Source organism: Populus euphratica, unplaced genomic scaffold (assembly GCF_000495115.2).
Source record: "Populus euphratica unplaced genomic scaffold, PopEup_1.0 scaffold34.1, whole genome shotgun sequence".
Classification (NCBI taxonomy): Eukaryota; Viridiplantae; Streptophyta; class Magnoliopsida; order Malpighiales; family Salicaceae; genus Populus; species Populus euphratica.
In genome coordinates, this window is record NW_011499883.1 from 397,198 (window position 1) to 418,368 (window position 21,171).

At 34.9% G+C, this 21,171-nt stretch overlaps 3 protein-coding genes across 8 annotated transcripts; all 3 read left to right on the plus strand.

Moving 5' to 3' along the window:
* The first annotated feature begins 32 nt into the window (after positions 1–32).
* On the plus strand, positions 33–5,127 carry PIP (proline iminopeptidase). The gene is made up of 11 exons (XM_011031958.1): positions 33–164; positions 253–461; positions 787–885; positions 975–1,085; positions 1,186–1,248; positions 1,387–1,480; positions 2,149–2,246; positions 2,491–2,592; positions 3,058–3,171; positions 4,412–4,486; positions 4,791–5,127. Exons 1-11 carry the CDS (start codon positions 50–52, stop codon positions 4,890–4,892), a joined length of 1,182 nt encoding a protein of 393 aa, XP_011030260.1. The 5' UTR covers positions 33–49; the 3' UTR covers positions 4,893–5,127.
* Positions 5,128–5,816: 689 nt separating this feature from the next.
* LOC105129756 (uncharacterized) lies at positions 5,817–10,896 on the plus strand. 3 transcript variants are annotated; one of them, XM_011031961.1, is made up of 11 exons: positions 5,818–6,296; positions 7,800–7,864; positions 7,951–8,012; positions 8,085–9,164; positions 9,259–9,334; positions 9,450–9,572; positions 9,653–9,678; positions 9,727–9,826; positions 9,902–9,994; positions 10,110–10,315; positions 10,400–10,896. In XM_011031961.1, the coding sequence occupies exons 1-11, from the start codon at positions 5,906–5,908 to the stop codon at positions 10,656–10,658; spliced, it is 2,481 nt and encodes an 826-aa protein (XP_011030263.1). In that variant the 5' UTR covers positions 5,818–5,905; the 3' UTR covers positions 10,659–10,896. The 3 variants fall into 3 exon arrangements, with proteins under 3 accessions (XP_011030262.1, XP_011030263.1, XP_011030261.1); XM_011031960.1 differs by having other exon boundaries at positions 5,817–6,296; positions 9,653–9,826; positions 10,119–10,315; XM_011031959.1 differs by having other exon boundaries at positions 9,653–9,826.
* Positions 10,897–16,945: 6,049 nt separating this feature from the next.
* Positions 16,946–20,640, plus strand: LOC105129763 (uncharacterized). 4 transcript variants are annotated; one of them, XM_011031970.1, is made up of 5 exons: positions 16,946–17,711; positions 18,106–18,272; positions 18,762–18,939; positions 19,689–19,962; positions 20,114–20,640. In XM_011031970.1, the coding sequence occupies exons 2-5, from the start codon at positions 18,231–18,233 to the stop codon at positions 20,415–20,417; spliced, it is 798 nt and encodes a 265-aa protein (XP_011030272.1). In that variant the 5' UTR covers positions 16,946–17,711; positions 18,106–18,230; the 3' UTR covers positions 20,418–20,640. The 4 variants fall into 4 exon arrangements, with proteins under 4 accessions (XP_011030272.1, XP_011030273.1, XP_011030275.1 ...); XM_011031971.1 differs by having other exon boundaries at positions 18,765–18,939; XM_011031973.1 differs by lacking the exon at positions 18,106–18,272.
* The last annotated feature ends 531 nt before the right edge of the window (positions 20,641–21,171 follow it).

Consider the following 21,171-nt stretch of genomic DNA (forward strand, 5'->3'; position numbering starts at 1 on the left):
CTTTGTAAGCTTAAAGCTAATCCAAAAACAGAACCCACGCTGCTATTATATGCCCACCATCATGAGTTTTTTAGGCTTCACTAGTTCACTCGTCTCTTTTGCACCTCCTCCTCCCCTTCCTTCCCTCACTCCTCTTCTCCCTTCACTCTCCTGTCTTTCCATCAGTAAGTACTCTCTCTGTGTGCGTTAGGTTTTACTTTTTATACACAGAAAACACCTGTAATCCTAGTAATGTTTCGTGCAACTTTGCAGGAAGAAGGAATCGTTTACTGTTAAGTGTGAGAAATCTTGATTATAAGTGTGAATCACAGGCAAGTGGGTTGTACATGGAACCAGTCAAGGAGTCAGTGGAATTAAATAGGAATATTTATGCAAATATAGAGCCTTATGAGACTGGTTTTTTGAAGGTCTCTGATCTTCACTCAATCTACTATGAACAATCAGGAAGTCCCTCTGGGCATGTAAGTAGCCGTGGTCTCTAAAATTTACTTTTTTATTCATACAACTCTCATGTTCATGTATTTTTTTGGATCTGGGTATTTTTGTTTGTTGGGGTTTTGGTAATTGAAACTGTACACAATAGCATGGCTGAAAATGCATGTTGAAAGTAGCAGTCTTTCCCTTGTCCTAATGTTAGTTTTTGCAATATGTTTGAGTCTTTTCCGTAGTGTTGTAGTTGATCAGTTTATTAAAAGTCGGTTGAATGAATCTATGTTTCTCTTAAGAAATTGTAGATGAAAAGGTATCTAAATATTTGAACAAAGGAATTTCCTTACCCTTATGCAGCCTGTTGTCTTTCTTCATGGGGGCCCAGGAGGAGGAACTGCACCGAGTAACCGAAGATTTTTTGATCCTGAATTTTACAGAATCATTTTGTTTGATCAGGTTGTGATTCTAGTATCCACTATGATAAATTATGAGCCTCCATTTAATCTCTACAATTTGAAATTTAATTTCTCGTTTTGTTTCCCTAGCGAGGTGCCGGAAAGAGCACACCCCATGCTTGCTTGGAGGAAAATACCACTTGGGATCTCATTGCTGACATTGAAAAGCTAAGGGAACACTTGAAAATTCCGGAATGGCAGGTCAAAATTTTGTCCAGTTGTTGATCCGGAAAGAAAACTCTATTTTCTATAATGGGGGTGAAATTGTTGAACTTGATGTTTATATTCTCTTACTGTGCAGGTCTTTGGTGGATCATGGGGTAGTACACTGGCACTTGCGTACAGCCAATCACATCCTGAAAAGGTGCATAATTTCTTTAACCTGACACTGTTTCTTTGGTGGGAACTCGTAAACAACAGGAACCAGGCCATTGAGATTTCATAAACTTTGGTTTGGAGCAGAACTGATCATATTTTGATATTTTTTCTGTGTTTTTTTAAGGTTACTGGACTGGTTCTTCGAGGGATTTTTCTTTTGCGAAAGAAAGAGATTGACTGGTTTTATGAAGGTGGTGCTGCTGCTATATTTCCTGATGGTATGCTAGATACTATTCTTTATATGATCTATTATAACAAGATAACCATAAACATATGCATCATATGATCTATTATAACAAGATAACCATAAACATATGCATCATAGATTGGTTGAGATAATAAAAAGGCCCAAGGGCTAGCTGGCGGTAGCAAAGGACAAGAGGGTTGTGGTGTTCAAGAAAAAGTGCGCCAACATTTTTTCGCTGGCAGTAATAAGCTTTCACATTCTTATAAAAAAATGACCATGCTCAGATGCTATAAGTAATTTAAGCTGGCATTTCCATCTCTGTATGCTTTGAGATGTAGATAATGTTAATAAATTTGTAGATAGCATAATTCATGATTTTTTTTTAAAATACTTGTCATGATGATGATTATTTCTCTTATTATTCCATCCTACAGTACATGCAGGGAGGTTGTGTTTGCATTCCTCCAATTCTTAGATACTATATTTTATAATTAAGGTAATTTCAATGTTTATTTGGAGGACCGTGGAACTGCTGTGGCTGGTCTTTGTTTCAGAAACCATGCACAAGAATGTTTATTAGCTTGCTTTGAAATGCTTCGTTGATTTGTGCCCAGTAATTTAAAACTCTGGTTCTTTTTATTGAGCATGCACAAGTGTTTTTGAAGTTTCTTATATATTTAGCTGACTCTTGCCATGCAGCTTGGGAGTCATTCAGAGATTTTATTCCAGAAAATGAAAGGGGATGTTTCATAGATGCTTACAGCAAGAGATTGAACTCTGATGATTTGGAAATACAAGTAAGTTACTAACTGTTTTTTTGACTGATTTTATTTCTAAAAATTGTGTTGCTCTAGTTTCAACAACAACAACAACACTAATTTTTACATTTGTATATGAAAACCATGACCATTTATCTGATCTTGACACTTGAGCATGCACAAGTTTTAAAATATGTTGAGAATCAAGTCATGTCCTTTGATTACACTGATACTGGGTCCTTACAATAGAAATAATTAATGCATTACCCTCATAATTTCTTAGTATGCAGCTGCAAGAGCATGGACCAAATGGGAAATGATGACTGCCCATCTTCTTCCAAATGAAGAGACTGTCAAGAGAGGGGATGATGATATTTTTTCCTTGGTAAGTCAATCTAGCATCAATTATTATAGGCTTCTGTGTTGTTCCATCAACGAGACATCAAAACATGTCTTCCTTGAGATTTCCTTTAGTCTACTGTTGTAGAGCAGGAAAGGAGAAACTAAAATGCCCCATGATACTGCACAAGAAAAGTGAACTCACTGACATATTTCTTCAGTTGTTGCCCAAATGCAGAGTGAAAAGTTCGTGTGTTATTGTTGAGAACCAAAGCATTTCAACCTTGTAACTTCTCTATAATATAGTTGCTTCTAGCGTTTACTTAAATTTGATATAGTGCTGAGAATCTGTCATCTTTTATCTCAATTTTTAATTCAATTCACTATAGCAGATTGAGATAAATAATTCATCACTGCTTATTTTTTTTGATTTTTAAGATGTTTGAAATTTGAATTGTGGACATGATTGTTGAAATTTTTAATGTGTCCCTGCTTGTTTCATTCTATTCAGGCATTTGCAAGGATTGAAAATCATTACTTTGTGAACAAAGGGTTTTTCCCTTCAGATTCTTTCCTATTAGAAAATGTTGATAAAATAAGACACATCAACACTACAATTGTACAGGTATGTGTTACCTTTATATCTACTGTCATTTTATGTGCTTTGTTTGGAAAACGAGTGATCTTTTCAGACAAATAAAGATTTTCATGTGCTAAATGAAACCATACATAATGTGCTCTCTGATATGATTGTGTTAGCATCCTATGTTTTGATCAATCCTTGCAATTTGATCACTTTGTCAAAATTCAATTTTGTTGTGGTCACTGAATCCAAGGTTATATACATATATTTTTTTTTTATTATTAATAAGGATCGATCGAGGGTCCGAAGAATCTTCTGATTTACCAACAAATAAAATTATGTTTTAAAACTATGAATATAATAACGACAATAAGTTAAAATGTGCTACTTATTCTTCCTTCACTCAATCTCCATCTTCAATTTTTATTCACACACTTCTGATCTATATTTTTATGAATGCTAAAATACTAAATTCAGACGAGGAAGCCACATATAAAGAGAGTTTTTCTAGAAAACTCAGCTTGGTAATAAAACACAGTTATATACCAAATAAGGTACTGATCAAGGCCATAAAATTAATCCTTAATTTGGCCCATAAACAATCAAGCCCATGAAAGGGCTGTTCTTCACCTCATACTTTTAGAATCATTTGGTCAAATATGCAACAGTCCAACATTATTAAATCATGTGGTTTCTTTCTTTATCTTCTCAACCATTGGTTTTTCCACCATAACTCCATTAAAGTGCCTGAAATCTTCTAAAAGTGTGCTCCTTTGCTTTGTTTTTCTAGACTTTATTAACCACTCTTTTTACTCGATTGTTCTCATCCTTCTTATTCTTAGTTTTAACTCACACAGTTCAGAATAAAAGTAAGTGAGAATGATTGAAGACTTTTAAATCATAGAGAGTGGAAATGGGATGATCGAGAGAAGAGAGGAGGTGAAGAGAAATTACAAGCGACAACTATAGATCTGGTAAATAATAGCACATGAGGAAAGCAGCACGAGAGAAGCGGTTACTTCCGTTCTCATGTCAAAAACTTGTTATCCCTTTCAATTTTGAACTCATTAACAATGCTGGTAAACTCACGATTATAATGATCCAGTTACCAATCTTAGTTCAATCTCATTCTAGTATGATTTCTTAGACAAGTTAAATTGTCAAGTGAATTTTGAAACATAAAACCGTAGAATTCATGATCCAACACGTGATTTGATAACCTTTGCTGCATTGTTAAAGGCGTGAAACATTTGTTATTTAACATAATTGAATTATGTTGCAGGGGAGATATGATGTTTGCTGTCCTATGATGTCTGCCTGGGATCTTCATAAGGCATGGCCAGAGGCAGATCTAAAGGTAGGAGAACTTCTCTAAGCTGCTGGATTTTTTCATTCAGTATTCTTAATGTTTTTCAGCGCATATAACAACTACATCTAATTGTAATGCAAGCCACTTGATGTTTTTCTTTGAATGATTGGATGGGCTAGTTATGCATGTACTATTTCAATTGATAATCTTGATAGATGATGACATTGGATTGACACAGAGAGCAGATCTCATGTTAAGAATGGATCATGGGATTATGCATTTTTTCTCCATGGCTTCGTTTTCAGCTTTCCTCAGATTTGAACTAGTTACCATATGAAATCACCTTGGACAGGTTGTCCCAGACGCAGGGCATTCTGCTAATGAACCAGGAATAACAACAGAGCTTGTGGCAGCAAATGAGAAACTCAAAAACATCATCAAGAATGGATCCTGAAAGGAGGTGGATCAAAGCTCACACGAATAAATTCCTTGAATAAAACATGTCACATTTCATCACCATGGTTTGCAGCCACAGGAAAGCAGGTTGTATAATTACAGGATTTAAATTGTGAACGTTGAATAACATTGGAATGTCTATGTTGCCTGTGCTTTTACTAGTCATTGTGAGGGGCCGCCTGATTGGTTTATGACCAGTCCTTCAACTGTGCTTTCCCAATCTCTTCGGATAACCATACTGTAGACATTGCAGGACAGCCCCGAGAAAAAGTATTTGTTGTCGGGATGATAAAAGGTGGAATGCCGATTTGTTGAGGATGGTAATGCTTAAGGCTTCAGATATGGCTTGTGAGGTGCAATGCCTCAGTTTATTTTGAGCTTATTTATTTACAGTTTGCTTGGGAGTGTGGTGGAAGGTTAATAATATTTTTTTTTTAAAATATTTTTAATATCAATACATTAAAATAATATAAAATATATTAAATTTTAATAAAAAATAATTTCTTTTTTTGAATTTCAAGGTTTGCAATGCATTTCTAAACATTAAAAAAAAAAAAAAACATTGTTTAGCCGTTTGCTTGCATTTGGCAAGGATTTTAATTTTCTATTGCATAACTATTCAGAGGAGATGGATATTCTATGTAGATTACTATGACTAAAAAGACTAAAAGAATTGGGCAGAATAAGCTGAGCTCAAGTGGGTTTATTTATTTTAGTATACAAGAAGTGTCTAATAATCTCAAGGTAAATATACATTACCTGTAATATATCTAACCCGTAGGCAAGACAGCCATGCATTTTTCCCGCCCGTAGCCAGTCCATATATGATTTTTTTAATTTAATATCTTTATGGTGCTTAAGAGAATAAAAAATCAAAAGAGAAAGATGGGCTGGACTGGATAGATGGAACTGTGGGCCCCTGGAAGGCTGTGTTTCTGGTCTTGTCTGGGCCGGGTTGCAGTCGTCTGAACTTGTTTGATTGGACGAAAATAGACACGAGAATCGGTTATTATGGCAATCGTGTCTGTCAGAATTTGTACCTTTCCCAACGGCTACTTACAGCAAGAGAGGAAGGAAAGCGTTCGTTTTTTTATTTTTATTTTTATTTTTAAAGTCGTCTCGATCCTCTCACCATTACCGATCCAACAGATTCTTCTCCACACAGCTCCACTCTCCCTTACACACACAAACGCAAAAAAAAATAACGCTCCGCTCCCTCTCTCTATATCTCTCTCTGCTGTCCTCTCTCTCCCTGAGAAAATGGAAGAAGAATCTCAGTGTTTGAAAACCAACGGCGAAGAAGACTTCTACGAGAACATCGAGGCGCCGAAGTTCGTGGACCTTAACGCTCCCGATCACTACCACCCGGGTGATGACCGATATTGGTTCTGCTTGCGTGTTGGTAAATCTTGTAAATTCAACTTTGTTTTCTTCTTTTCTCTAATTACTTCAAACCTGAAGCTCTATCATGAACGGTCGATGACTTGACTTGTCGTTTAAGACAGGGCTCTTAAGGATGGAGGAGATTACGGTCTCCTTCATGACGTTAATTAAGAGAGCAAGAGCACAATTAATTCAATACCGTCTGTTAAAATAGGATTATGGCTGCATTTAATTTTTTTTAAGTTTAATTAATGTCTGTTGATTACCAGATTTGTTAAGAATTGTGTGGAACTCAGTCCAAACTATGAATCACTCTATGGCATGCCATGCCACTTCTTTTGCTTGCTTGGTGTATCTTGTTTTGAACATATTAAAAAGAAAGAGATTTCTCTACTTGTAGAAATCTGACTTCTTTTCAGATTGCTTAGAGTCATAAAGTGGAGCTGGAGTTGGAATTATCCTGGATAACATTATTTGAATTAAGTATGCAACGTCATGTTTGGTAGAATAGAATTGGGCCCAATTCATGCTGTTCATTGTTTGTCTTTTACTATCTCGTAATTGGATTTGTCCTTTCAGATAATTTTTTAATTAAAGATCAAGTGAACTTGCCACAGAACTTTTTTTTTTTTTGTAATAACCAGATTTTTACCCTTAAACTAAACCTAGTTTAATTGTTGTTAAGAGAAATGCTACATTCACTTGCAAGTAATGTGAAGCCCAGCGCATTCAGTGGACGTATGCAACCTGCATCTTTGGATTGGATGCGGGAGGGCGCGTCACTTGCGATTGTAGATTGCATTTCCCTTACTATCAATTCAATGTCTCCAAGTAGTCTTGAACGTTAGAATCTTATCTGGTATAAATATTTCCAATATGGCAATTTTTTTCTATTATTATTGAAACACGTGGATAAAATAGTTTCCAAGTTGAGGATGAGACCTTTGCGTAGTGAGATCCACCATGCAATGAATAAATCAACATAAATCCGTTCCATATGAAATTTTATTTCTTAACCTTTTGAACTCAATTAAAAAGCTAAATAGATATACCAAATAAGGAAATGGCGAAAGGTGATAGAACTGGAGTGAATTCTATGTAGTTTTTGCGTTTCCAAGCATCATGTTATGATGGATTCGTGTTGATTGATCCACTACTTGGCAGGGCTATCATGCAATGAACAAATTCTCAATTTTGAGGACTTGATTAGCATGAATGGGGCTTGTTGTTCGTATGTTTTGATCAAGAAAAGGAAAGAAAAGAAAAAAAAAGGGTTCATTGTAAATATCTGCAAAATCATACCAGTTCGTTTCTAACTCCGTACATACTTGCATACAAGTGAATTCAATAAAAATTTAATTGAAATCCACTGCAATTCTTCTCCAGAATTATTCTAAATGAGCTGCATTTTGCGTATTTGATTATATCAGCGGGTTATATTTTTTCATTTTGTTTTTTGTGAGCGACTTCAAATGCTAGATTTTGAATTTCTCTATCTGCATCCTATGTGCCTTTGCTGTAGGATGTGATCAAAAGCATGAAGAAGAAATGGATTCTGAAGCAATCTACAAAAAATTTGTTTTACGGGTTAGTTATCACTTTCTTTTCTGCAGTATGATGGATTCTACAGTAGATCAATTTAGACTTAGGCAGTAAGTTATTGAGTCATGCAGGTTATGGCTGCAAGGAGTCCCAACATACGGCTTCGGAGAGCACTGTACAGAAAGGATTCAAGGTATATTTAATGTCTTCTCTTATTGCTCTAACTGGATTTGTACTAACATGATTTACTAATTGTATGTGACAGTGCCAATATTAAATGTCCCCAGACAGTTCCAGCAAAATCTTCAAAACCTCGGGTATCAAGATTGGCCCTCATTTCCTCGATATCTAAAAGAATGGTTGATCCCAAAGTGAGAGTCAAGTCCCTTGCTAAACAAAATGCAACCCCAAATGTGAGGACAAATCAATCTGTTGTATCCAAGGCTCTGACAACTCCAAGGAACAAAAAGCGACTGTCAAATCCTGATGCATTTTGTAGTGTTAGGAATCCGAAAGCAACAGCCGTTGCAGTGCCAAATAGTAGATTGGTAGCAAAGGCATTATTTCATTCACCGAAGAAGTCAACGAGGACAAAGACTTCAATTGAATTGGATACAACTGTCAAGAAAATATGCGCAGGTATAAAGAATCTTGAGATCGCTGATGGAAAGAAGCATGCTTTGGTGTGTAATAGACAATTGCCTTCGAATGCTCCAAGGAAACAACCACGAGGACGAGAGGTTAAAAGCAGAGTTTATGATGGACTACTTTCTCAAAATTGCAAGGGAAAGGAATCCAAATCTTTCAAATGTGTGATGAAAAAGAACAAGGGAAAGAACTCAAAGCAGTGTCATGGTCCCATGCCTCGAGAAGGGGCTGAAAATGATTTCATTGACATGGAGATTGAGGAGAAATCAAGAAATGGTTTTCCTGGCGCCTGCTATAATGCTAAATGTGATGAAGGAAATGATGCCCTTGAAGGACCCTTAATAACTGTAACAATAGAAGCATCGATGGTTGAGAACAAAGTTGAAGCTTTGTCAGATGCCAAGGAAAATACCCCGGGATGCAATGAGCCAAATCAAAGACTTTATTCTCAGATCCACGAGAGGGGCTTGGGAGAAAATGATGTTCCCAAACTTGTAGCTTCAAGAGAAGATGGCAATGGTACCAATGAAAGACATGGAAAAGAAGACAAAAGGAACTCAAGTATGGATAAGGGCATTGATGGTCCCATGGAGAGTAATGATAGTAAACATATTTTCATCTCAGATGAAAAGGAAAATGACAGAGCAGCCATTGGGAGCGACGATAAGGAAAATGCTTCTGCCTCTGATGATAACAGGTGAGTAAACTCATTTCAATAATTTCATCGGTCTTTTATAGGATGTTGTTAGATACTTTTGGCCATCACTTATCAATGAGTTTTGAATTTTCAGAGAAATGGATCTCAATACTGGCCGCTTGAAAAGACAAATCCTTGGCAAGCATGGGAGTGTGAAGAGCACTCAAAAGGTCACTTACTCCTCTTTCAGGAACTTGCATTCCTCTTTCTGGATATTTTTATCACTTTCTTTCTTTCATTTTCCTTTCTGTTTGTGATTTTTTTGTGAATACGGAAATGATGCAGATAGCCAAAGCAAAGAGGAAGCCATCCAAAGAGAGCTTCGTTACTCATGCCACTGGTGCTCAAGAACTAAAACATAGAAAACCTAAGCCTACAAATCCCAAGCCTTTTCGGCTGAGAACTGATGTATGTACTTCATTATCCTATCTACGTCTTAGAAATAGTAATCTTTTAATAGAATCTGAGAATACTTAATTTATATATAGGAAAGAGGGATTCTTAAGGAAGCAACCTCAGAGAAGAAGCTCCACCCTGCTCCTCTAAAAGAAATCCTGACCATCTCAGAGAAGAAGCTCCACCCTGCTCCTCTGAAAGAAATCCTGCCAGTTACGAGGTTCCCAGGAGGGAATTTACAGAAAAAACATCAGAATGCATTGCCAGTGAGTTTTCAGTTAAATGCTCTTTTAGCCGTCAGCAATGGTTCAACTAGACTGATATTATTATTCTAATTGCAGAGAAATGACAAGAGCCTTGAACAAACCGAATCAGCCAATGACACTCAGGAAGCATGTGAAGTGGAAAGAAACACAACACAGAAGGAACAACATGTAAGACTATCTACTTTTGAAGCGTAAAAATAACAGTTAAAAACATTAAGGTTTGGTTTCCATGTTTGTTTATATAGACACTGGCTCAAGCCTCCTATTATGATACTTTTTGTAGCAAAACCAGACTTCCAGCTTGAAGAACAAAGAAAGAGTAAGACGAAAATTATCTTCAGCTCCACAGAGACACACAGTTTCGTCACAACAGAAGCTTGTGGCCCCACTGAAAAAATATAGCGAGGATAAGACAGCAGCTCAAAATCTGGGGAACGTCTTGAAGAAGACCAGATCATCATTTGTGAGAAAAGTCGCAAGGCCTCTAGAGTGAGTTTCTACTTTTAAAAACTTATTTTAATTATAGAGTTATTTCGGAATCCCTCTACTAATGAAGCCACTATGCTCTTGCAGGACCTCATCGATTACAAACGAAACACTCTCGATTATGATACCTGGTCAACTAGGTGTGATAAAGGAAGACTCGCCAACATTCTTGAGACCCAAAGAAGCTGAAAAGCCTAGAAAAAGCAGTGCTTCCCCGGAAATCAAAGCTTCTGCTTCTACTGTCTCCAGGCAATCACTACAGGGGAAGAGGTCAACAACTATTCCAAAGGAACCGAATTTTCATGCCATCCACACGCCAAAGAGCTGCACACGAAGAGTGGCTTAAATTATTTCTACAAAAATACTCCTGTTGGTGTACTATATCTTCTTGTTATTCAATCGATTCATTGAATTATGTACTCCGCGTGAACTGCTCGAGTAATTCTTTGTTGTTGTCTACATATTTATTTCTTAGCCCATTGTTTGTAATCTGTAACATTTTGGGCTTGATTTGTAGCTACTATATAAACATTCAAGGGATCTTGTTCGTCCCATTCACTCGAAGCAATGCGTGCATATTCTTAGTGACGACCGTCATAGTGCGTTCTTATAGAATTGCTGAATTAAATCATCATCAGCCTCAATAAAACTCCTCTGACATAGCATTTCGCCCCTTCAGATCCTCTAAGATTTTATGTATTAGCACATGAAATTGACAGAGAAGGCATGGTAACATGGACAGAGGTTGAAAAAAAAAATTATATATAAAAAAAATGACATGTCAAGAGAAGTAAATAAGAGATGAATTAAGATCCATACACTTATAAACATTTTGTGAGTTTGAGTAACCGAAAAACAAGGCATGGATTTAGAATATAGTTTACTGGTGGTATAAGGTTTTAGCCGTAAATAATAATAACAATAAAAAAAATATATTTTTTATTTATAATCTAGTAAGCGACCAAATATACATGGAAAGGACTCTAATTTTATAAAACAAAAGTTGACATATGATTTATCAAATAAATCACTATTTGCAAAATATAGGACCAATAAGATGAAGAAAGCCTTGCTTGATTTAATAGAGTTAGTCTAGTTTCAATAATATGATAATGACAACATTTATTAATATAATTTTATAGAGGTGTATATAAATGCTTAATTTGAAAACAAAATTGTTTTTCAAGTAATCCTTTTAACTGACACACGATGGAGTGAACATTACTTTTTGCTGTGACTTGGAAGTAACCAACAATACTTGGTAAAGTGATCAACAAATAACACATAAAAATAAAATCCATCAATTGAAGTTGGAGACGTGGGCCCTAAAGATCTATATAGATATATATTCAAGGGGATGAGTACTAATAAAAAAAAAATAGAAGAAAAAGGCAATTTAAGACTCTTATTGCATTGACAAGCAGAATAAAATGATTGTAAGGAAGGAGGAGACATTACATTTGAAAGAGAAAGCGATGAATAATTAAATCAACAATTTTATTTGATGGATGCTCAAATTGCCTATGGAAAATGTCAGACGTTGTTCGTTTACCAACAAGTGCTAAAGCAAAGGACTTGATAGAAGAGAAAGTCATCGGCATTGGATAAACACCATTATGACATTTATTATGAAGAAGAGTCATCCCCGTACTCTGATCCATTACAAGAAAATAAAATGGGTGAAGTTATTGGACATAAATCAAATTCTGGTGAATATTATGAACATAAAGAATATTAGTTCGTTTAAAAGGTTTTGAGGAAAAGGAAAAAGTCATAAAACCAAAATGTGTGACTTGCAAACTTGAGTCATCTCCAATAACAACTTCATCAATGCCATCATACTCTGAGTGAATAGATAAATTGACAAGATTAGAGGTAATGTTGCGAGAAGCAGCCGAGTCATAAGTCATTTCTTATTATTAGACTTATTAGTAGTTGCACAATTCATAGACTTGTCAATAGAAACCACATAATAAGTATTGGCTGAATGTCCCACTTTGTCACATAATTGGTAAATAATTTAGGGCTTACTAGATCATTCTTTGTGACTATTACGATTATAATTGGTGCGATGTTGTCTAGAGGAACCATTGTTAAAGTGTTGGTTGCGATTGAATTTAGAATTTATAGGACAACATTGAGTACTGTTTGCAGTAGCAATAATGATGGAGCTTGAAGTTTTAATATGTTTTAGATAACTTTCATGAGAAATTAGCATATCGTGAAGCTCTTTAAAGGTAATAGAAAACTTACGGTTTCAAATAAGTGCTGCAATATAACGAAAGTCAAAGCCAAAATTACTAAGAACATAAAAAGTTATGTTATATGCTAAGATGGAACAATTAATCACTGCAAGTTTATCAACAATAACCTTGATGGCATGAAGATATTTTGAGACCAAACGAGACTCTCTTTGAATAAGAGTTAAACACTTCTTAAGTTGTATAACATGAGTACATGAAGATTGGCTTACAATCATTGCAATTTGGATTGTGCTTTATAAGTAGTAGATGAAGCAGCAATGAGAGGCATAACTGATTCAAAGAAAAATGTAAAGATGACAAGAAGAATCAGTTTATCTTGTCTAAATCAATGCCTAAAGGCTAGATTATGAGCATTCATAAAAGCTAAGCCATCAGAAGAGGTGCTAGAAGGAAGTGTTGATGACGAACATACAATAGTATTATTAATATAGCCCTAGAGATCATAGCCAATAAGTAAGGACATCAGTCAGGCACATTATAAAAAAAACTTAGAAAAAGTTAGCTTCAGAGGTAATTGAAATTCAACATTGAAGGTAACAATAGTAGTCTTACTATTGCTAGTTGGTTCAAAATGGTTAATAAACACTGATTCAAGAGATGTAGCCTTTAGGGAAAAAAAAATCTTGTTAGAAAAAAATGGTTCTAATATCATAAAGAGTTTCATAGAAAGATAATTTTATTGATAACAATATATCTTATATATAGGACTTTACAAAGTGTCAATTAGAGATATATTATCGTGACAAGTGAATCATAAAAGAAGATTGGATGAGAGATTTAAAAGGGATAAAACACAACTAATCTAATGATAAAAATTAATATTGTATAACTATGTGATTTCATTTATATCTCTTAGATGTCATATGAAAGACTATGCTTTTGTTATTGGTAAAGAGTTTCTTATGTCAAGGCTTTTCAGAATGTAATTAAAGGAGTGTTAATTGCACAACACTTTGAACTTTATATTATAAAAAAGTGACCTGATTCCATACTTTAAAAAGTGTGCTTCAGAAGCTTGTCCATGGCGTGTTTATGCAGTTAAGTTTTCTAATGTCACAACCTTTATAGTAAAAAGTCTTGAATGTATTCATACTGTCTTGAAGGTAGAAATGAACAAATTAGCTTCTATAGATTGGATTGTGAGATTTATAGGGAACAACTATGAAATAACACCAATTACAAACCAAAGGATATATTATTATCCATCAACAACAAAGATAATTATTCCACATAAGCAAGCCTGGTCTGCTAAGGAATGAGAGGATATTGTCTACTTTCTTTATAATGCAAGCAATTAAAGAGAACTAACCCTGTAAGTATTACAAAAGTGACCACCACCGATGCAAATAATTTGTTTCAGAGGCTATTAAAGTATTTTTATGGATCCATACATGGGTTTCTGAATGGTTACTTGCTTATTATTGGGCTTGGTGGAATTCATCTTAAGAGCAAATACCTTGGCATCTTACTTTCAGCCACATCTTTTAATGTTAATGATAGGTTATTTCCACTTGTATTTGGAGTTGTTGATATAGAAAATGACGAGAGTTGGATGTGTTTCTTGTTAGAGATTCAAAAGGCATTAGAGATTAACATTGATAATATTCTGCAAGTCACATTTTTGTTTGATGGATAAAAAATCATTTTAGATGTAGTAAAAAAAAACTCTTAAATTCTTCACATGCATTTTGTATGAAGGTTCTCATGGTGGGTTAGCTAAAAGGAAATCAAGAGGGAGGAGGTTAAGTTGTTGTCCTGGTTTAATAGTTCTCTCATCATGAGGGAAAAAAGGTTGAATGAGAATTAAAGATGGTCATAGTAAAGAAGGAGTTGTAACTAGAGGTATGACTTGCTCATAGGTTAAGGAGGAGATAAGAAGGAACCAAGGCCGATTAGGAAACTGAAAAAATGATGTGTAAAAACTGATTTTTTGGTTTGCTTTCCACCCAATTTTGTAAAAAATTCACCCTTATTTATAGAAGATGAAAAAGGAATATATGATCTTTATTACTTACAAATCTTGGCTCTTGATTCAAATGGGAAGGATTCTAATTATTGGCTAAAAATCACTATCACAGGTTGTCAAAATTGGTCAGGTGGGTCTACTTCGCAGACATATCAGAGTAGGGATAAGATTGAAACAAGCTTGACAAGATCCTCCTTTATTAGAAAATTAAGGAGAGCAAGCCTTTTCAATCATTGGAATTATAATGAAGAGGAAAAATAGTACCCAAAACCCTTTTCCAAGTAGGTTGTGTTTACTTGTTTTGGATAAAAGATAATAAAAAATACCCTTTAAAATGATGTTGTTTCTTCCTTTTTTTTAATTAATAAAATGATGATATTTTATACAAAACATGTTATTTTATTTAAAATAAATATCATCATTTTGGCTTTTTGGGTTTAAATTAGGATTAAAACTCCTTTTTTTAATTTTAGCCTTTAACCATTCTGAATTATTCAATTAGATCCTTAATTAAATTTTGATTTTAAAAATCAATTCAATTTTACCCTTGTCTAGTTTCAAAAGCACCCCCTAACTCCATCGTGTTTTTCATCATGATTCTTGGTCTTGGATATTTTTTATTTTATTCTTAATTAATCTTTAAACTTTTAATTTTTTTAATTTTACCATTGTTTTCAACTGAATTGACCCTTCCTCCGCTGGTAATTTTGCTCCTCTTGCCACATTCACATTAATAAATCTATGTGTACTACCAGTATCAATGAGAACAATAACTAAACATGTTCCAATTTTCCGAACTAATCTCGTAGTTTTGGGATAAAATGCCCCTACAGTAGCATGCAAGGATATGCCTAATAGATCAGCTTGGTGAAATGCAGATATAATCTTTGTATCTTATTGATTAAATGTCTTTTCTTCCTCCTCTTTAAATTTCATTTCCTTGAGTAAGTATAGTTTTGGTCTGCTGTATTTGTGTCCTTGTTAGTACTTTTCATCACAAAAATAGCATAGATCGTTTTCCTTCTTTCCTGTATTTGATTGGGACTTATACATCTTATAGGATATGGGTTTTTTCTTTAGAATGATGAATTCATTCTTGGTTGTTGGGGGGGTGGTGGAAGTCTAAGTGCTGGATTTGGTGCTGGTAATCTGGGTATGGGATTTTGTCTAGGTAATATGAGAGGAGTGACCTTGAATGAGGGTGTATATGAGTTATTTTGGCCTAGAGTGTTTCGACGAGGGAAATGTTTTCTGACCACTTCTTCTTATTTCAGCCGAGCCAAATAAAAAGCAGCAGCAACAAGAGTATTTGGTTTGAACATGGTAACAATAATTCACAATTCATCTTTTAAATCACTTAGAAAGGTACTTATACAAAACTCTTTACTTACCCCACTTATTTTATTAGACAAGATCTCAAAATCTGTTTGGCAATCCTCTACGCTCCTGATTTGTCTTAATTTGGTGAATGCTCCTACTGAATCCTAATATGCTGAAGGTCCGAATCTGGTGCGGAGAGCCTCTAAGAAGTCACCCCATGTGGTCACTGGGCTGGATTCTTGCAACCAATAATACCAAGTCAGCACCTTCCCTTCCATGTGAAAAGAAGCAAATTCTAACTTAAGAAGCAAATTCTAACTTGTGGTTCTCCAGTGTCTCAAAATAATTAAATAATTGTTGCGCCTTTAAGATCAATTCACTATGATCTCCCCCATCAAAACAAGGAAAATCCAATCGAAGAGATCGAACTTGAATTCCTCCATGTCCATTAAACAAAATATTAGCATTTACTTTGACACTCTTAAAAGTCCTTCGCCCTGAATTGGTTTTAGTTGCAATTTGCATCAAGTTATAAGTTATTATAGCTTGATGTCAAATTATTGAGTTGTTATAGCACACATTCTATTAGTATTTCATGCCTAGATTGCTCTTTACCCCTTGTAAATTGTTTATTGTTTTAGATAATTGGGATAGTATTGTTCCCCAGCTATATCACAAGAACATCTGCTCTGATACCAACTTGTTATACCCAAAGAATTATAAATGAATTCTGGTAATTTGAGAAGCCAGGAAACCTCCACAGATACACCCGCTATAATTAGGATTCAAATGATACCCTTTACTTTCAATACTCTAGCCTTTTATAGGTTTTTTACAAACTTGTAATAAATTGTAACTAACCTTCTTAACTAGCTTTTAATAAGAAATAACTGACATTCTTAACTAGCTTTTAATAGGAAATAACTGATCTTTTTAACTAGCTTTTAATAAGAAATAATTTATCTTTTTAACTAGCTTTTAATAGAAATAAAATGACGCATTATTTCTGGTAATCCTTTAGCTACCTCGTTTAACTTAAACACTTTCGACGTATTACATAAACATAGATAAAGATAAACTTATGAAATCTTATTTCCTTTCAACATTCTGGTTTCTGCACTGAAAGAGGGTGAACTCGAAATGAAATAGATTAAGAAACCGAAACGCAAAAGGCAATTATGGAATCAAGATTATCGATAATAATGATTTCAAGTACCTAGCTTTGAAGGTAGTAGGGGCGGCTAAAAAAGCCGAGGAAGGGAAGAAAAAGAAGAAGAAATTGAAGTCGATAAAAATTGCGTCGGCGACATTCTTCGCTTTTTCACCACAGTTCTCCGATTTTGTGTGCACTTCACTCACTGAGACAGAGAGAGGGCAATGAAGTTATAGTGTCGTGTACTACGGTGCTTTTAAAGGAAGTTAAGGGTTCCAGCTTCCTTTTCTAAATAATAAGAAGAGCCAACAAGAATCACGTAGCATCGACTGACCTGATTCGTGTTTTCCATTCGTTAGCTAATAACGGTTGCTTCCGTTCAATTCAAAACCCTGAGATTCATGGTCAACGTTGAGTTAATGAGCGTTTTCGGGATCAACGGTTACGTAAAACTCGGTGTCCCGGTGCCCAATGAAGAAATGGGCTATGTTTCACACCGGCCCATATCCCTACTTACTCGGGCTCGATTAACGGGCATTTTTGAAAAGAGGATAATAGTAAAAACCAGGGTTAGGGGTGTTCTTTGCAATCCGAAAGCGTGAAAGGAGGGAGAGCAAAAGCTACATTCTTTTTTGCTTCGATTGAGATTGGGATCTCCTTTTTCCCTCACATCTGCCTTTTCCTTCAATCGTTTTGGTATGTTTTTGTCTTGTTAATGGCTTCCAAAATATATTTTTCGGCTTTTGTTGTTTGGTTACTGAGAAAATTGAGGAATACAAAAGAAAATCGAAGTTTTGATTATTTTTATTGTATTAGACAATAATATCTAGGTTTAATTAATAATTGGATTAATTGGGTTAGGTTCTTAATGCCCTGCTTACCTCCATTTTTTGTTTACTCAAAATTCAATGAGCTCCACCTTTTTTACTTGTTTATCTCTCATCAAAAACAATATTTTGGATATAAAAAGCTTGAATTTCTTGCTAATTTAATTGGTTGAAACAAAACTAGACTGGGTCCAATGGTACTCAAAATTTAAATTATTTTGAATGGAAAATCGTGCTGGGTTTAATTAACTAGCCTTTTGCAGTGTGATTTGCTGAGCAGAGGAGCTATTGTTTGTGTGATCCACGGTTTTTCCAATGAGGAATTACCCAATAACTTTTTTTTCACGGGCACAAAGTTGAGAGTTTGTCCTCTATACCAATCCAACACATGATCAATGATCAATCTTTATTGGTCAACCAATCGAAACAGGTATTGGATTGTGAGAAACATATAAACTTGGATTTAAAAGAAGCAACATGATAAGAACAAAACCATCTAAGAAAACAGGTATGTTTGTTGTTAGGAAAAATTCTAGAGAAGCAGGGACAAACTATTTCATACCATATTTAAATTGGAAGACTCGACAAATAATCAATGTGAACTAAATTTGAAACTGTACGTTCTTATTTCTCAAAACAGGTTAGATTTTTTTCTTTCTCATTGAGAAATGTTTAATCAAAATCTGGAATGCCAAAAGTATTGAGCTTTGGAGAATATTCAGATTATTGGGAGGAAAACCATTTTTGGTTGTTGCATATGAATGGTGGCACTAGTGAACTATTGAAAAATATAGTCTCAAGCTAGTTTACTGCTTGTAAATTAGATGTCTAATTAGTTGAGTATATTTATGCTGCCAAGCCAATTTTTATGCTCTTCTTTGTGTTACTCACAACACTAGTGCTTTGGGGCTTTTTTTAGCAGGTTTTAATGGATCTGGAGACAGAGAACAGAATAGCTGCTATTCTTATGAAAGAAGCAGCAGAATTGAGGCAACGAGCTGAAAGGGAAGGCGTGCATGTTTACCTTGAACAGCCTAAAGTAAGAGCACGGCCAAATTCTCGCTTCCTCACTGCAACTGTCATTGGAGTGCAGCAAAGTCAGTGTTTCATTGCTTTTAGTTTTCAGATTGTCACCTTTCCTTTTAATGTTCTAGTGCTATCAGACAAGAATGTGAGTTCACCTGACAAGTGGCTCCGTGCTTTACTCATGCATGATTGTGCAGCCTTAAAGATGTTATCCAGGTTCCTTGAAAAAATTTTTGTGTACTCATGCATGATTGTGCAGCCTTAAAGTTTTTATCCAGGTTCCTTGAAAAGATTTTTGTGAGTTGGCCGACATTTTGTAATTGCAGTCCAGCTATGGATGAATCAAAAATGGATTATGGAAAAAGCATAAAGTTATGCCTCATTCTAAAGAATAATGTTGTGCTTGATTATCTAACAGGTTGTCTTCTGATAATAAGCGGAACCCCACTGGATCATGAGATTATGGGATCGTGATTGTTTGGATACATGCGTATGTATTCTACAATATATTTCTAGCATATTTTGACATGTTAAAATTGACTTGCATAGAAAAAGATCCATGCACCAATTAAGGACTGCTTGAAAAATGTGTACAATGCAATGATGCTCCAATTTTTTTATGGGGACATGAAATGAGAACAATTTTGTTTCATTTCTTTTCCTTTTTCTATCTTAAAATGTGTCATTCATGTATGTTTTTCTCCTTCTCTCATGATTTCATCATTGTTTTTGTTTAGAGGACTTGGAATTGGCTTGTTTAATGCCCACTGATGTCTGTATATCTTTCATGTCTGATTTTTTATTGGTTGACACTTTTCAGCAAATCGAGCTTTTGAGGTCAATGAGATGTGGCGAGTCCGGCAAAAGGAGCTCAAGATGGATGATAGGCTGAGAGAAGGATCAGGATATGATGATAACTGCAGCAAGAACTATGGGGATGTTGGTGATATCCCTAGACGTACAGGCAGAAGGCATTCTGTAAATGAGAACAATACTAGGGTGTCATCATCGTCAAGCAAAAGAGTAGGGAGCTCTTATTCAAGAGAAGATGAAGGTTTAAGGGATGAAGAAGTTGAGGAATTTTTACACTCGAGGTCATTGAAAAACTCTTTTTCTCACGCACACATGTTCTTTCCATCATCTGTAGACTCATTTTATTGCCCAAATATCATTTGTGGTTTTTTTCAAAATTCTCAGGGGAAAAAAAACTTACTGTTTTGGCATGGATATTTTTGCTCATGACAGGGTTAAGCGAGGTCGAGGTGCAGTAGGTTCGAGGATGGATGAAACAGGGCCTTACCTTCCACCTTGTCCAGATTACGAGGAAAAGCTTTACAGAAGCCCGGATGCGAAGCTGCTGGGTGTTGTTTTTAAACCAGAGAAATATTGTGCATCATCTGAAGAAGAGCTTGGCACGGAAAGGCTTAAAAGGGCAAAGAAGGTTTGTTCAAAGAGTTTGGATAAGGAGCATTCCAGGAAGCACAGATCTAAAGAAAAGTCGAGGGGTAAGAAAAGGAAGAGAAAGGATGAGAAACGAAGTAAACACTAGTAAGTGCCCTTTTTTTGTACACCATTGTTCCCATGCAAGGTTCACAAGCTAGTTGTGCTCAATACGTATTATAGTTCTAAGAATACCTGGAATGCTGACATGACATGGCAATTACATCTTGAGAATGAGAAATTAAGTCCTGGTAAATTCAAACTACCACGAGTATTATACAGGTTTTGCAAGAATGTAGTATTTATACGTAAATATATATTTATTGTTTAAATTTCCTCCCACTAAGGAAACTGTAATGATATTTTTTCCTTGCATCTGTCGGGTTTCTCATGTCATGTGCATCTTCTCTCGAGGCAGGTTTTCAAGAGTAGTTTGAATTGTAGGCATAGATCCTTTCAAATAATATGCGACACGCTGTTTTAAAAAAAGAAAAGTAACATGATCTTACAGCAAATAGAATTAAGACCCAGAATATTTGCTGAAGGAGTATTTTTTCCAAATTTTTGAAAAGTGGTTCTTGGAAATAAATTTTAAAAAAGTGAGTTATTTTTTTATATTTAATAATATCATGTATTTTTCAGTATTTGGCTAGGTTGTGAAAAATAAATTATTAATATTTTTTTAAGTTTATTAAAATAATAAAAAATAAATCTTACTAATTAAAAGTTGAATCATAATAAAATTAAAAAAAATTAATTTTATAAATGATCTTAAATGAAATAAATAATAATTAAAATAATAAAGATTAAATTTAAGAGATAAAAAAAGGTGAAAGTTGATTAAATTAAAAAAATTATAATTT